This window comes from Dicentrarchus labrax, unplaced genomic scaffold (assembly GCF_905237075.1).
Source record: "Dicentrarchus labrax unplaced genomic scaffold, dlabrax2021, whole genome shotgun sequence".
Lineage (NCBI taxonomy): Eukaryota > Metazoa > Chordata > Actinopteri > Moronidae > Dicentrarchus > Dicentrarchus labrax.
In genome coordinates, this window is record NW_026136714.1 from 7,321,785 (window position 1) to 7,337,309 (window position 15,525).

At 40.6% G+C, this 15,525-nt stretch overlaps 1 protein-coding gene across 5 annotated transcripts in view; it reads right to left on the minus strand.

The window, feature by feature from the left end:
- mctp1a (multiple C2 domains, transmembrane 1a) overlaps nucleotides 1–15,429 on the minus strand; it is a 132,091-nt gene extending 116,662 nt beyond the window's left edge. For 4 of the 5 annotated variants that reach the window (XM_051423736.1, XM_051423734.1, XM_051423735.1 and 1 more), the window contains exon 1: nucleotides 14,552–15,429. In XM_051423736.1, coding sequence (XP_051279696.1) covers nucleotides 14,552–15,088 — 537 coding nt within the window. In that variant the 5' untranslated portion in view covers nucleotides 15,089–15,429. Of the gene's footprint in view, nucleotides 1–10,388; nucleotides 10,456–14,551 lie in introns of those variants that run through there. The other variant, XM_051423739.1, reaches the window with a different exon arrangement.
- Between the last annotated feature and the right edge of the window lie 96 nt (nucleotides 15,430–15,525).

Consider the following 15,525-nt stretch of genomic DNA (forward strand, 5'->3'; position numbering starts at 1 on the left):
TTGAATCATACAACATATACAAATAATGAAAAATGCATCAGCTCAATGTTGTTCTATTTAATGACTTTTGTCTTACTGACTGGTCAGGAGAAGACAAGAAGCAGCCAACGACAGGAGGTTCGGCATCAAATCGGTCAATAGGATGGTGAATAAACAGGTGGAGAAGCGAATGGCCGATCTGCGTTCAGAATTCCTTCTCATGAATCATACCCTGAAAGAGGAGATGGTGGCTGAGTTTCAAGAACAGCTGAGAGAGCTGGTGGCAGAAGAAGCAAGAGAAAGATCCCTACATTACACCAATCTGCACCAAGAGCAGAGGATCACATCAAGATGGCTAAGGAAAATGGAGGAAGAATACAAGAAGAAAACTCAAGAGGATGGTGAAGCAAAATCGCTGAACCGGCAGACATTAAGTTTCAACTTATTTGAGTCACCCACTTGTACTAACAGCAGCTTCATAACTATGGAACCACCAAATAATGAGCCAGAAGAAAGCTTAAAGATTTTGTCAGATGTCTCCAGTGATGGTGACACCAGCGATGTCTCCAATGATGCTGACACCAGCTCACAACCGGCTAAATGTGAGCAACAGGAGAAAAAACGGATTACATCAGATATTGCTACTCTTGCTGACACCACCCAAGTGAAGGAATCAGTTGAAGAGGAAACCTTAAGGAATCCCTTTCATGTAAACCCCAGCTTTAAGACCAAGGAACCAAGATGTGAGGAAGAAAGAGTCCAAGTGAATGTAACCCAAGAGGATGAATCTTTGCTGATGGAGAGGCAATGGAAGGAATGGATGGACAAACGGGAAATGAGAAGAAACCATGTCCAAGTAAAGCCAGCTGCCCAACAGAATACAGAAAAACAGGGAGGCTCGGCACCTCCTGTATCACAGAAACAAATTAACCAAAATGTGAAAGAAGTGGGGCCTGGGAAGAAACTGAAGACGTATCTTAGTGACTTTTTGAATCCTCATAGATTTTATAGGTGGGAGAAATTAGAAGATGAGGACTCATAGACTCAGCTCAACAAAACATTTTTCATTTATATTTTTGCCATGCTTTATCAAGCATCTAAGAATCTGTATTGCTACATTCAGTAAATAAAATGTTGTGCATAACAAGTATAATCTCCATTTTTAATACATAAAACTTCCATTCTCTGCAATGTGTTGCTGCTGCAGTGTGTGGCAGTGTGATTTATGAGTTGGTCAGTGGAGAGAATGATAGTGGAGCTTTTTAGTAATATTCTGTGAAGCATACAAATTTGCCCTTTTCTGAAATTACCTCCTATCCTCATCCTACTCCCACATAAAAAAATGTTTTAAAACACACTAAAAGGTCTTATGTTCTTCAAAAGAAATCTTAAGTTGTGAGATACAGTCAAAAGTTCACAACAGAAAACAGCTCTGTTGCCATAAATATATGGCAGAGATGCAGATCAAATGTTTCCAGACGCCTACATTAACTTTCATCTATTGGGGAAAAGAAACTTTAACTCATCCATCTGAAAGCATCCCAGTTTCATCCAAACTAAGTTCTATCCAGTTACAATTGTAGTCCTTGAACCTTGCCAGAGCTTTCAGACTTTCAGGTTTAATCAATGTAAAACACGGATGTATAATTCAAGAAAATATCACTTGATTACATTAATACAAGAATGCCCGGTGGAAACAACTGAAATAATTTAACCTGAAGTGACTTTCATCAATTGCTAAAAAATAAGTGCTCATTTAATTGTTCTTAAGATGAATAATTTTCTGGTGGGTGCTCTGAGGACAAAGAATGCAGCAATAGGCAAGTTAATTACACAGGCTCTTGATAGTGGAGAGAAAACACAGCAGTGAAACTGTCTGAGCCTGCCTGCTGTAGTACCCAGGATGCAGTCCAAGATATGGGATTAGGCCAAGCACCACACTGTGGCTCGACTCTGGTGTGAATAAGAACACTTCCACAATCATACACAAATGACTGTGTAACCAACAATTGTACACACAAATACAACCTGCTTGTATGCACAACATGTGAACATGTTATACAAACATGCATTGGGGATTTTAATTTAAAACCTTTAATTGCACACCACAACCCTCTCCATGATGAACTTCATAAATTACAAATTGTTGAATGTACATGAGAGGTAAGAATTGTCCCACCGGTGTTTTCCCAGCCTATATGTATTTGTAATCACTCACTGAAGAAGAAAGGATGGACTACAGAAGGGAGGAGCAGATCATCTGAGAAGCTAGCCGAGTTTATAATTTTGTTTAAACAGACCTAATTGAAAGCAAAATAACACTAAAACATAAATAGCTCACAAAAACCACTATTACTGTTTGTCGCATGCCCACATGGGTGAGGGGGGGAGAAAGGAGAGGTGACATGTGGCAAAGGGCCACAGGTTGGAATCGGATCCAGGCCGCTGGGTAAGGACTTAGCCTATGGGGCACACAGTCTACCAGGTGAGCTACCATGTACCCCAGGTGTACCTTTTTTTAACTCCCGACCTTACAGCCTATTTGGCTGCAAGTTAGTTTGATAAACAAAACAGGAAATGAGGTTAAAGCCTCATTTCAGGGGGAAGAGGGAGGGGGGGCATAGTCATACACACCGTTAAGGCAGTTGGGCCATTTGTCTGGGTTGTTTCCAGGAGGTTGGGTAGTTTTTGTGTAACCCAGCTGCTGGGCGAGTCAGTGAGCTTTAACTAACGTTATCTAAGAGTCATACCCCGGGTGTTCAATGAAACGTTACTGAAATCACAATTCGGAACATGACACTGCAGGAGAAGTTTTGTTTTGTTAACCCTTCCATTGTGATTTTGAAGTTTATTTCTGACAAGCTCATTACCGAAATTATGGCATGTAACATGCAGTTTGGGCTGGTATAGTAAACCTAACTAAACCTGGATAACATGAAGAAAAAAATACCTTGTTTCAATTGCACTCTGGGGTTTGGGACACCTCCAGTGGCTCACCTACTTTTATTTAACATTAGTAATGATACACAAATTGGTAATTGACAGTATGGACCTCTACAACTTATTTTCCTGTTGTGTTTGACCGGCAGGTGCTTGTTAGCTGTGTGTTAACTGACTTTCATATTCATCAGAACCTCACCTATATAGAGAGACTATGATTTATGCATGAATGATGTCCAACGACAATAACTTTTTAAAGCTATTATACAAGTGCCTTTTAATTTCAGAGAGAGAGCAGAGTGTGCAGAAAGCAGCATAGTGTGCAGAAAGTGGCCTGGTTTGATATTAATGGAAGACTAAGCATCGCATCCATCGAACCAGCCAGCCAAAAGCCTCTCTACTCATTTCCTGCCAGTTTCCTCTCTCTTCTCTCCAGAGATCCACATCAGCTTTGAACCAGTAGGTGGCACTAAGTCCCTTCCCAGCTCCAGCCACAAAATCAAAAGTACAAGTAAAGGGCAGTTAACTTAATACAAACCATGCTTCTCTCTCTGATGGACTGATTTCATGCTGTCAGTTTCAGGCTGTGCTGACCAGCCCATCAGCTGATCCCCAGTCTGCTTGCAGAGACAAAATGAAAGCACAGAAAAACTGTAATGATGTTGCTGTCTGTTATTTTCTGCTGCTGTGGATAACACTTTGCTAATGTGATGATCATGTGACAAAATGGTGTTGCTCTCACGCAGTCAGAGCCCTGAATAAGCCCATACCACCGGATGACAGGTTCAGAGAGACACCCACTGAAACCACATTTATGAACTGATGAGCTTTCAGGGACCCTAAAGACTTGAATTTAAAATTTTAGCTGTAATTTATCTAAAGCACTGAATTCAGAGGCTCTATAAAATTAATTATACGGACATGGATATTAGCTGCAGTGTGAATAGTTGTTCCATTGCTGTTTCTGAATAGGTGTTTCTGTTTCTGAATAGAAAACCCTAAAGCAATCATAGTGAATAAAAGGACAGCTATCGGCTGGAACAGAACTTTAAAAACGTTTGATGTGCTACATAGTCAGGCTACAAAACACACTACTCTTTTCTCACTGAAGCATCAGTTTATGTGTAAGAGCTAGATAAATATAAATCTATAATCCAGACCTCATTAATTACAGATTCATAGTATATCTTTTTTTTCCACATGACTGGGTATGGGTTAGCATTAAGGTTGTATAGGTTTATAGTGGCTTATGTATTGCCAGGAGCACAAAGAATAGGATATATATACATGTCATCATGTTGACTGAAGGCTTTGATTACTATAGGGTTTCGTGTTACAACATTTTACACCGTATGAAGGCTTCAGAATGTAAACTATTTTTATTGTACAAACTGCAACATAGTAAAAAGAAGTCAAAATGCCAAATGCTTGCTTGTATTTCCTTTATTATTGTATCCTTTGACTTGTCTCTCAAAGGGAAAAGTTAGATTCAAGTGACATTGGCTGGCTGTACAGATCATTGGGCACTGGGCCAGTATGACCCCACATAACCACCACCCACACACACCTACTCACTTTCTGGGCTCTGTGATGAGCCACAAACACAAAAAGTCATATAAAAACCACAGCTAGGTAAACTAGGTCAAAAAATGATCATATGTATATCATACTGATCTCTCACGTTATACGTTATCAATCAGTTGTAAAGATCAGGAATCTGTCACCACTGTTCATTCCATAAGAACCGACATGCAGGGTGCTTTAAATAAACAAAACAGGCCTTCATGTGAAAAAAATCTCTAAATCCAGTGCTGTTCAGCCATGATGAGGTGCATCCTTCCACACCGATGTATCGGAACAGCAGCGGTCATGTCTGCGGGCTGTCTGTCTGCTCCATGCTGGGATAGCAAGCAAACAGGCACATGATCTAATAGTTGAGAAAGCCTGAATCTCTTTTATCACCTTTGTAAGAAAATTGTCTTATCTATTGTGTTTGTCCTGAATGTACAATGTCAATAATGATAATAAATCAGGGTGGGGTTGTCCACCAACTGTCACTGTTAGTTGATCTCAACCTAGCGATATTGTGCTGTCCTACCATATATCCCAGTGTGTCTTCCTGAAGTTAAAAACTAAACAAAAGTATTTTCTCCCCTACTTTTCTTCAAGTGAAATTAAACAATGTTATTACATTAATAATTAACTGCATTTGTTTGAGTCTGACCTTTGTACTATACAATACAATTTGCTGCATGACATGTAGTTAATACAGGAATCCTTAAGCCACAGTTGTACTCATCATGAATTGCTCTAGGCCTTAGTTAAGTGCTTTGAATGTAAGTATTGCGAATCATTACAAAGTAAAGAGTTAGTACTGTAGAGTTACAAAGACATTTAAATCTTGCCTTGAGCAAACTGAACGTCACTGCCCTATTAATCAAGTGGTGAATTTATGGATATCTCAGTCAAACGACTCGAGAACACCCAGAGACACAAACAAACGTACATATGCACAAAAGAATTAAGCTATTCAAAATCCAAGGGTGTGAGTGGATGTACAAACCTAACCTTAAAAACCTCATTCCTTGATTTAACCTCTGACTCACAGATGGCCATTATGCATATTCAGAAAAAAAGAAAATAAAATCCATTAAATGCTGTCCTTTAGCCACAAAAACAGATCAAACTATTAAGATGCTAATGTTGTCAAGTTTGGCACTTGTCATCTCACACCCATAAATAAATTCATGTTGAATTAGATCAGCACAGCCACATTTTGAGGTGCCCACTGGTTATTGGAACATTTCTGGTTGCCAGTTTTTCACACCAAGTGGAGCTGCAATGAAAATTGGCAGATACGTTCTACTCTAAATCGGTCTTACAGCTGCTCAGGTCCAGTCTCTTCTGTAACTACCAAATTCACTGATTACTGTGCTTTACTGAAAAGAGGTCTAATGAAAAACACATGATGAGGGTGGTTAGATAAATGGCTCCCCTTGCAAATATTTCCCAACTCACTCTCTACCCCAGTATTAACAACTCACTTTCAGTCTCTGCCTCTGTTCCTTGCTCTCTCTGGATCAATACAGTGGCTTTTCAACTGATTACAATGACTTCCCAGGGAAACGTAGTAGACTCATAAAGATGGTCCCCGGAGTTCAAAGGGTGCAGATCTACTTAACTCTTGTAAATGGAAAATTGTGATCTGCTAACAGGAGTACAACAATTTTGTATTCTGAAATACTGAAGCACTTCTGGCAAGTCACACATGTACACTCACACTTGTCCCATGTTATTTCTGTGTGGCCTCATTAAAGGAAGGGGTATGCAATTGTAGGTATCCGTTTCTATTCCAATACACCCAAATTCAGCAAATATCTCCTCACAGTCTGCTAGCTGTCTGGTGTTTGCACACAGCCCTGGCTCTGTCAATGGAAAACAAACAAAGTGGATCGGACCGTGCCACACAACACTAATCCACCCATGTCAGCTAGGATTTGTGTGTAAGGTAATGTAACTGACTTGCCCACGAACATTCAGCTTACTTTGTAGTTTGCCAAGATAAGCTGTTGTTATGTCAGGTATAATAGCTGGAAAGTTGTGCATCGCTGTCTGGAGCTGGTGTGTTGGCTCTGGAAAACCATGTCATCCTCTCTGCATGTTAGCTTCACAGCAGCAACTGTTTGCTAACCCACAACCTAGTAAACATTGGTTACATAACTTGCTGTGTTGCCGTTCGCTGTATATCATGGTATTTGTCATGTATATACTGGTATTATTAATTGTATTATTTAACCATGGGAAATTTTTACAACTTGAGTGAGTTGGGTTCATATAATCTGCTTATTTTTCTGCATAATATCTAAATTAAATGAGTCATAAAGTAGCTGGGTGGAATAAAAATAACTGCAGATCTTACAAAGTGATTCTAGGAAGCAGAACAAATATCATACCGCTTATTTTATCTGCAGTGCTGCCATTATTCAGGTGAAATCTAAGCTCCAGAAAGGAAAAAATAACTATAATTAGGATTATTGCAGACCGCTGTCAGGGTATTTGGTTTTGATTGTTGGTACAATAGGTCATATTCATATCTAACAAAATGGAGATTATTTATGGTAATGTGCAGCATACATTGCACAGGGAACTGTATGATATAATAAAAATAACACACATCCACTTAATATTCAGTACATGCAATGTACAGCCATGCTCCCATATCGATCTTAATGGGGCTGCAGGAACACTTATGACTCGGAGACTATTGGGACATCTTCATCTATTGCTACAGGAAAACGCATTTGCAAATATTCAATATCCACTCACCACTGAGGAAGTGGGGTCCACATTGAGTTGCAAATGATCTATGTTTGATTAGCATGAGGAGTAGGAAAAACATCCCACATCCTTTGGTCACCACGTGTTGTTTTGTCCAGAAAGAATGGCCACTGCCATATTATTCTCGTCTGTCTGTCAGTGTTTGTCTTTGCTTTCATCTCATGCATCCGACCCACTTATAAAAGCTGTCATAGCTCAGTTGCTAGGTTGTTAAATTTCAAGAGCGTCAGGGTTGGAGATTAGAGAAGGATACAATAAGTGGCAGACACAAAGGCTTTGTTTGGGCTCTTAAACAAGAAAATTATACTATCAGACAACTTAGCCTTTCACTCAAATAAAACAAACACTTATCCGTTTCCTGAAACAAATATCACACAGCAGGCTATTGTTGGATGACATCTGTAATTTGACCAACGTCCCTACACATACACACACACATCCCCTTCGCTGGGCCACTGCTTGGTCTGACTTCGACTGAGTGATGATTAATCTATGTGAGAGGGCAGCATTAAGAGTTATAAAGCCAATTCCATGACTCCATCTATTGATTTAAACCCTGACCCATCTCCACCTGCTCTACACTTACTGATAATCCTGTCTAACCATTTTTGGCCTTTGTTAAAACATATAGTGCATGCTTGATTATTGCATGAGGCTGTAAAAAGAGGAGGAGGAGGGAGTTGGATTTCTTTGTCAGTTCAGAGTCCAGTGCCTCATTAATCTCTTTTTCTCTCTTTGTGTGTCCATTCATGAAGATGCATCAGGAATTCTGAGTCATTTAGCAGTCTACACTGTCATGCTTACCCTTGTTTACAGTAACACTCAGGCTCAGACTATTGAGTCTATGGCTATGTATGTCTGTGCATACCACATGTGCATGTGCTTCAGACTGTGTGTATGAGACTGAGAAATGGGGCTAGCTGAGACTGGAGAAAACAACGCTAGAGGGTAACACAATGTCACAGTGCAGAGTTCCCATCTTGCAGTACACAGACTGTTCTTCTGACAGGCTGGGATATATTTTGGATTTGTCCTCAGAAAGCTCTTGTAAGGGAAGAGTGTCATTATCAGAGAGGCTAAGACTGGGATCAGAGGAGGAGAGATGTGAAGTAGATCAGGGAGAAAGAGACAATGCAGGTAAGGTTATCTCTCTAGGACACACTGAGGAGTGACGGTAGAAAGGAAGAGGGGATCACTTTTTTTTTTTTAAATCACTGAGAGGAATGACTGACAAGGTTTGTGACCTTGCTGCAGGAATAATTCAGACAAGGTATACATGCACAGAAAAGCTTAATCAAAATAGCGTCAAGGGTGGCTTTTGATCAAGTGACAGTTAATCTGGTTGTTGAATTTAGTAATGAAAGGCTTGGCTGATAGAAGAAAATGAATTAACTGTAATTAAAATGTCTATTTTCAGTTTCTACAGTTTCTGGTGGTTTTTTTTCCTTAACCACCTGTTTCTTCACCTTTCATATTGCATATGAATGATGATATCCATGGCTAAAACAAAGTGCTGAGGCAGAGCATTTGAATCAAGAATTACTCAAGTTCCTCCAGTAATCTTCATAAATGATGAAAAACATCTTTAAAAAGTAAAAAATGGAGGCAAAAAACATTTATTAAATTACTCAAAACGGAAAAAATACTATATTATTTAGTCTTAAATCCTTTCCGGGGTATAATAAGCAAAAAGCAAGAATACACCATGCTGTCAGGTCACTAGTTCGTAACTTGGCAACAGATGGATAATACTCACCCAATTTAATACATATGGGGACTTAAAGTTATTGATGCACCCAAGTTACATGTTTTAAAATGCCCTTATGAACACAAACAAAGCCGAAGCAAAGGGACTGGGCATAAACCTCAGCATCCGGGCCTTTGGGAAACACTACGGAAACCATCACACGTTATTAAACAAAAATTAAATCTAAATTTGCTGCTCACATTTGCACTTGTCTACAGGGGAAACCACTCGAATCCTCTATCACAGGTTGTTCAAAGATTTCCACGGCAGAGAAACAGGCGCACTCAGCTGTGTGGGAGGCATCGGCCAGGCACTACAAAACACTTAATCACAATGTGAGAGCTTAAACCCATCAACATCTCCAAATGGTGTCAGTCATACTTTTGCCAATGCGAAAATGTTTTTTTTTTTCCCCAACTTCACGATGCCTTCGAGGTCAACATCAATCATGTGCTTGTCAGTGTGTGTTACAACCGAAGGTCCCCTGGGGTGCAATGAATCCAAATTTAAGCTGCCATCAGGACACATCCAGAGCGATGCGACAGGCTGTTTCCAAGTGGCCATGATGCTGTTCTCACAACACAACTCAGACAACAGCCCCAAGTAAGGCACCTCTTCCTCCAGGACATCCAAACCTTGCTCATTTCACTGTATTATGAAAAGAGAGCGATAACTAAAGTCATGGCAAATTTACATCATCATTACATCTGATGTGCAACATGTACTGAGATCAGTAACCTATATTTCATGGATGAGCTATTCTTTCAGAAAAGTAAACAAATCAATTGGATCAAATGTCTCGCCTTTCCAGACGAAATCAAGCAACATCTAATGTAACACTAAACGTTTTACATCTGATATATTTAGCATTAGCTATGCCAGCATATGGTCTCTGTGACACAAAAACCTACTTCCCTAGTTCATGAGTTGTAAATATTTTAAAGCACTCCATATGAGCAGAGGAGAAGGAAGAAATAAGACATGACTGAGAACTGGTGTCAGAGTACTGAGTGTCAGAGTAACACCAAAAAATATGGAGACTGAGATTTTTTTCATCTGATAGCCTAAAACACTTCTTTTTCATTCAAACAGATGTAGAAAATACACTGCAAACACTCAAACAAAATGTCTCTATGGTAAAACATGGAGACAAAGATAAATACTAAACTGACTGGAGATAATAAAGAAAAGTTTCTACAAGGATCCCATTCAAGTAGGCAACTAGGCTGGGATGCTGCCCTACAAGCTGTCTTATTACAACCACAATTCAATACCATGGACAGCTATACTACAAATCACAAAATATAGGAAAGCAAGCCCATGAATGAGTGCAGCACCAGAAGCACAATGCTGGTCAAGGAAATAATGGCAAAGCTTTACTCACATTGAATAATGTCGAAGTTGAATCGTCTCAGGGTGATCATTACAGCACTTTCCAGGGCCTCTCTCAAAGGGTCTGGGCATGGAGCCTGGCCTCTCGATGGTTGGTGATAAACATGTCCATAGTAAACGCATTTTCACAGCCACACATTGAGTGAAGCTATGAAAGTAATGGCGGGTGAAATACTATGTATGCAACAAATACCTAGACTTTATAACCAGTGTCTGCTTTTGGAAAGTATTCTGCACTCACAGACGCTTTCCGCTTTCGGTTTAAAGTCCCAGCCATAAACTGTCAATGGTCCAGACTGGAGTTTGCAGCAGAAGCGTCCAGTGGGGAAGGCGGGCTAACAATTAGCAAGCCTCATTGACCTCTGAACTCCGCCAACTACCTCGACCCGAGTATTTACTGGTTGTAGCTGGACTACGTGCTGGCGGTGTAAACGAAGTCATGAGTAAAAAAATTCAAAATGTAAATTTTTGCTGCTAGATAATTAGGCTAATCAATTCAGGTGCGTAACTACTTCCTGACCGCGTTGACGATGCACATAGTTGGCTCACCTCCCAGCCCACGCGCTTAACAGCTGGACCATAAGGGACCATCAATAAATTAATAAATGACTGTCTAAATGACACAATACCGCAATATATTCACGCTAACTTGCCCTTATCAATGAACATTTCTGTTTAAAAAATTGGTCTAATGTCGCACACTTATTTTGATTGTATAACCCTTTATATTATGTTTAATATTTTAATAGAAATGAAAATGACCCAAATCAATACCCGAAATGATTACTACATTGACCAAATATAACCAGTTTATAGAAGTATCTTTTTCTATTATTTATCATCAGCAAATCACTTAAATTTGGAAAGCGATTCTTTAGATTTTAGGTGTTTCTACCCTAATAAATAATGGATGCAGAATGCAATGTCTTCCAGTGTATAGCAAATTGAAAATGGATTGATTCAGAGTGAAACTGGGGATTGTTTGCTTAACAGGCTGATAAAGTAACATGTTTAGTTAATGAGGTCAAACTCATTTGAGTTGCAAAAGCCTAAAATAAGAAAAACAGCCTAAGGGAAAGTAGAAACCTGTATCGCACTAAACAAGGTAGGCTGTGTGGCAATAAATAGATGCGAGTACAGCTCCAGTTGGCTTACTTTTCTAAAATCCATGCCACAGAGACGGCAGTATTGCAGAATTCATAAGGCAATTTTTAGGAAAAGTTATTTTTCCAGTTATTTAAATTGATTCCCCACTCAGTAAACATGGGGTTCTAGATATTATAGATAGAGAATGCATGTGTATTATCTCATTGGAATTCAGATGCTGTATAATTCTTTGTTATTGCAAGTCCAGAGTAAAGTATCCACATCAAAAATAAAGCTGTCCCCTCTCCATATTATGTTTAAAGTAATGTACCTGACACAGGCTTCCAGCAGGTCAGTCAGGTAATGATAGAAGGGCAACTCTGCCCAAGACTGAAGGTTAGAGAGCTAACCACACCAGAGAAGGACAGAAGAGTGTGAAATCGAGTAAGTTTAGCTCCATTGGCACAAGCACTGGAGATAATCTGGTCCATAGACATATAGAGTTAGAGTGAGGGGGCTGCCACATATATAGTCAGACACCAGTTAGGGGTTCAGTGCCTTGCTCAAGGGTTTTCCATGTGCCAGTCGACACACACAGTCTACTGACTGGACTTGAACCAGCTCTGTCCCCACACACTGACCTAATGCCATCTTATTAGCCTAAAAATAGAGGAAGAGAACAAGAAGGGATACATCCTTACAATTACAATGAGGTAGAACATGATGAATACAGTACCATAACTCATCTCTCTCATGTGCAAAGGGGACTGGAACTTAACATCAGGGAGACGATTCTTATAATTTAAAATAAAAAAATAAAAAACACAAATATTAAATCTAACTGTAGTTAGACCTGCACTGCAAGTAGCAAAAGGGAAATGTGCTTATTTCTTCACGGCATTTAGTCAATAATGAAATTACTTCCAGAACTTGGCATTAATCCCTTCCATCACTTAGTATCCAAATCAAAATGTGAAAAGGCATTTTGCTTGTTATGTGCATATATTTTTATTTCATTTAAGAAATTGTGGCTTGGAGCTTTATGCTCTCATTTTAGTAATGAGAAGTTGTATACACCCACCTAATGCTGGATTTGTGGATGACTGCAGAAGTGAGTGACTGAGTTATACACCCTGTTGGGTTAGGAAAGTGTTTAGGCAGCACATACTGTAACTGCATCGTCAATATGCACATGCAAATAAATGCAACCAACGTGCATGCACAAAAATGCACGTGCAAAAATGCACCAACCATAGACATTAGCTTGATTATCTGATTTCTTTGTCCTCTAATGCTTGATTTTCCCTCAAGTAGGCCTATTAATAAAGCATGTCTTATTTCATCTCACCTGCTCTAATCTATGCTCTTTTCACTTCTTCTCCTCTAATCTTAATCTTCTCTTATCACACATCGCTTCATCTCTCATCTTATTATTTGACCTCATCTCATCCCCTCATCACCTCTCATTACCTCTAACCCTGTCTGATCTGTCTTCATCCCCTTTATTTCCTCTCACCACCCATCATCTCATGCCATCTTTTCTTATTTATTTTTCTTATAATCTCATTACATAATAGATTAAGATCATACTGTATTTATTTACATCTGTGACTATACCTGCATATACTGAGAGTAACAACAAATGACTAATATAGAAGATGAGAAGATGAAGCTGTCACTGTAAGTAGTGTTGACCACTGCTCTCCCCATTCCAGCTATGTGGAAAATCTGACAAATGTACAACAGAAGCTTGGATAAACATGGTAACAACAGGACGTAACTAATGGCTCACGCTGACTGCAACAACTTTATCTGGCAAAGTGAGATGTCTCTGTGTATTATGTAACTGACCTGATAAGTGCTGTGATGAAGCTACAAGATCAATTTCATTGAAGTCATAAATACTTGCTTTCCTTTACTTCTTCTGCTGAGTGCACTGCACTTCTCCTAGACATCTAATGCATAAGAGATATTTGGCCCCAACTTCAGTGGGGAGCAGTATACTTATATGCTAAATCACATTTAGACAGCGATCTGGATGGTGCTCAGGAGCAGCAGCCCTGAACACTTCAAGAGTGGTGAAATGAAAAGCTTTGCATTAACTGCTGACATTGAAACAGAATGCACTTATGAGCATGCTGTATCTTCAATGTTATTTCTATAGACAGTACTATTAAATATCAGAACAGTCTGCCTGAAATGACATGACCTACTGCAGGACTAGTGAATTGGACTACTAGGAGACAAGGCGTGGGTTCAGACATGACCTTAGAGATGTATTACTTAGTTATTACTCTCATCAGAGAACTTTTTGGGCTGTCATTTGTCATTTTTTGAATGTATCCCTCATGATATCTTACTCTAACTGACATATCCCTTTGATACAGTTTCTCCTCGGGCACTCTGACTCAGCATGTTGAGTTGTGTGGGAATATAATTGCCATCAATCTCCAAAACTGCTGGTGGTGTGCCTGCAAACCATTTGCCAACTGGCCACTTTTCATAAAAAGGGAATATATGATAAACCATTGGGCATGCATGGGCTAGTTGCAGGCTCTGTCTGGAGGCAAGGACACTGTGACAGATGGACTGTGAAGCTAGGGGACGATCCCTGGACTGGAAGAAAAGGATCTGAGCAGGCTGAAGGGAGGTTGTTACTGACATCAGAGCATGTAGTCTGCAGAAATCCTATCAGGGGGTCTCTAATTGAAATAATCAGGATATAGTGACTGTGGTGGTAATATACTACCAAACCAAGCAGTGATATAAGCTTTTTATATGTGATGATCACATAGGCCTGTACTGGCATTGGTGGTAGTCCTCTGGCACATACAGCCCTACAAGCTACAGGACAGAGTAAAGAAAGCACTGGACTGGCAAATCGATGAGCGCATCACATGATACAAGCAGTGAGCACGTCGCAGCACCACCATCATGAAACTTCATTTAATTTCCAGGACGTAGTAGTCCAGCACGCTTTCGTTCAGGGTGTTAATTTGTGCAACAGCTTTGCTTGGTAGTAAAATACATTTGATCAGATGCGTGTTTTGCCACATGCTCTTTACTCACAGAATCACTTGCGTTTTTACGCAGCTGCTCCTCCTCTTCTCTCACATTTACCGCGGCCGGTTCCACCACCAGTTTCTCGAAGCACGCCGAGCCGAGAGAGGAGCTCTTCTGCTGGTACGTGATCAGTTGGGATACGGCGAGTTTTGGGCTTCCGTGCGCCGTCAGCTCGGGTTTGCTCCCCGTGGCTCCAGAAGCTGCGCCAAGGGGTTGTAGCAGAGGCTGCCCGTCGCTGCTGGTGCCGGGGACCGCGTCGCTTCCAAGGGGCTTCTCTCCTTCAAAAGGCGCCGGGGTCGAGCACAGATTCGGCTGTGACGACGAAAACACCCGGTCCAACTGTTTCTTTTTTCTCTTAAACATCCATAACCCCGATTCCTTTTTGCTGCCCTCCGCGCCCCCGGCACCCCGACGCTCCGATCCCAGTTTAGGACTCAGCCAAGGCTTGGTTTTCTCTTGGAAATTCTTCCACATCCTTCGCTGGTAGGACAGAGACTCCTGTCCCTTGGCGGTGCCTTCATCCTTGGGTGATTTTTGTTCCATGGTGCCTGTGCAGCAGCCAGCCAGCCTGAGCACCCTCTGAATAGTGAAAGGATGTCACAGTTGGGCTGCTGCGGCTCGGGAGCACTTCCACTGATCAGTTTAGAGCGCCAAGAAGGAGACGCACAGTGTGATGATGAAAGGGGTGTTAGTCTCCCAACGAACCTGGTAGAATGCCTATGCAGGCAGGCAGCACAGTAAATTTTATGTCACACACTGTGCAGCACGCTTGTTTGACGGCAAGCAATATCCTCATCGACTGAAGATTTATTTCACCTCAGTGGTGAAGTTGGAGCTCATGCAATCACTTCTGCAAGATCACATAAAAATGCTTGGTAAATGCTGCGCTTGGTTGTTGGCGTCCCTGCTCTGTCCACTGTGCTTTACCAAGGTTTAGTCAAACTTCCCCATTAATTGTTATATTCAAATGAAGGACGATG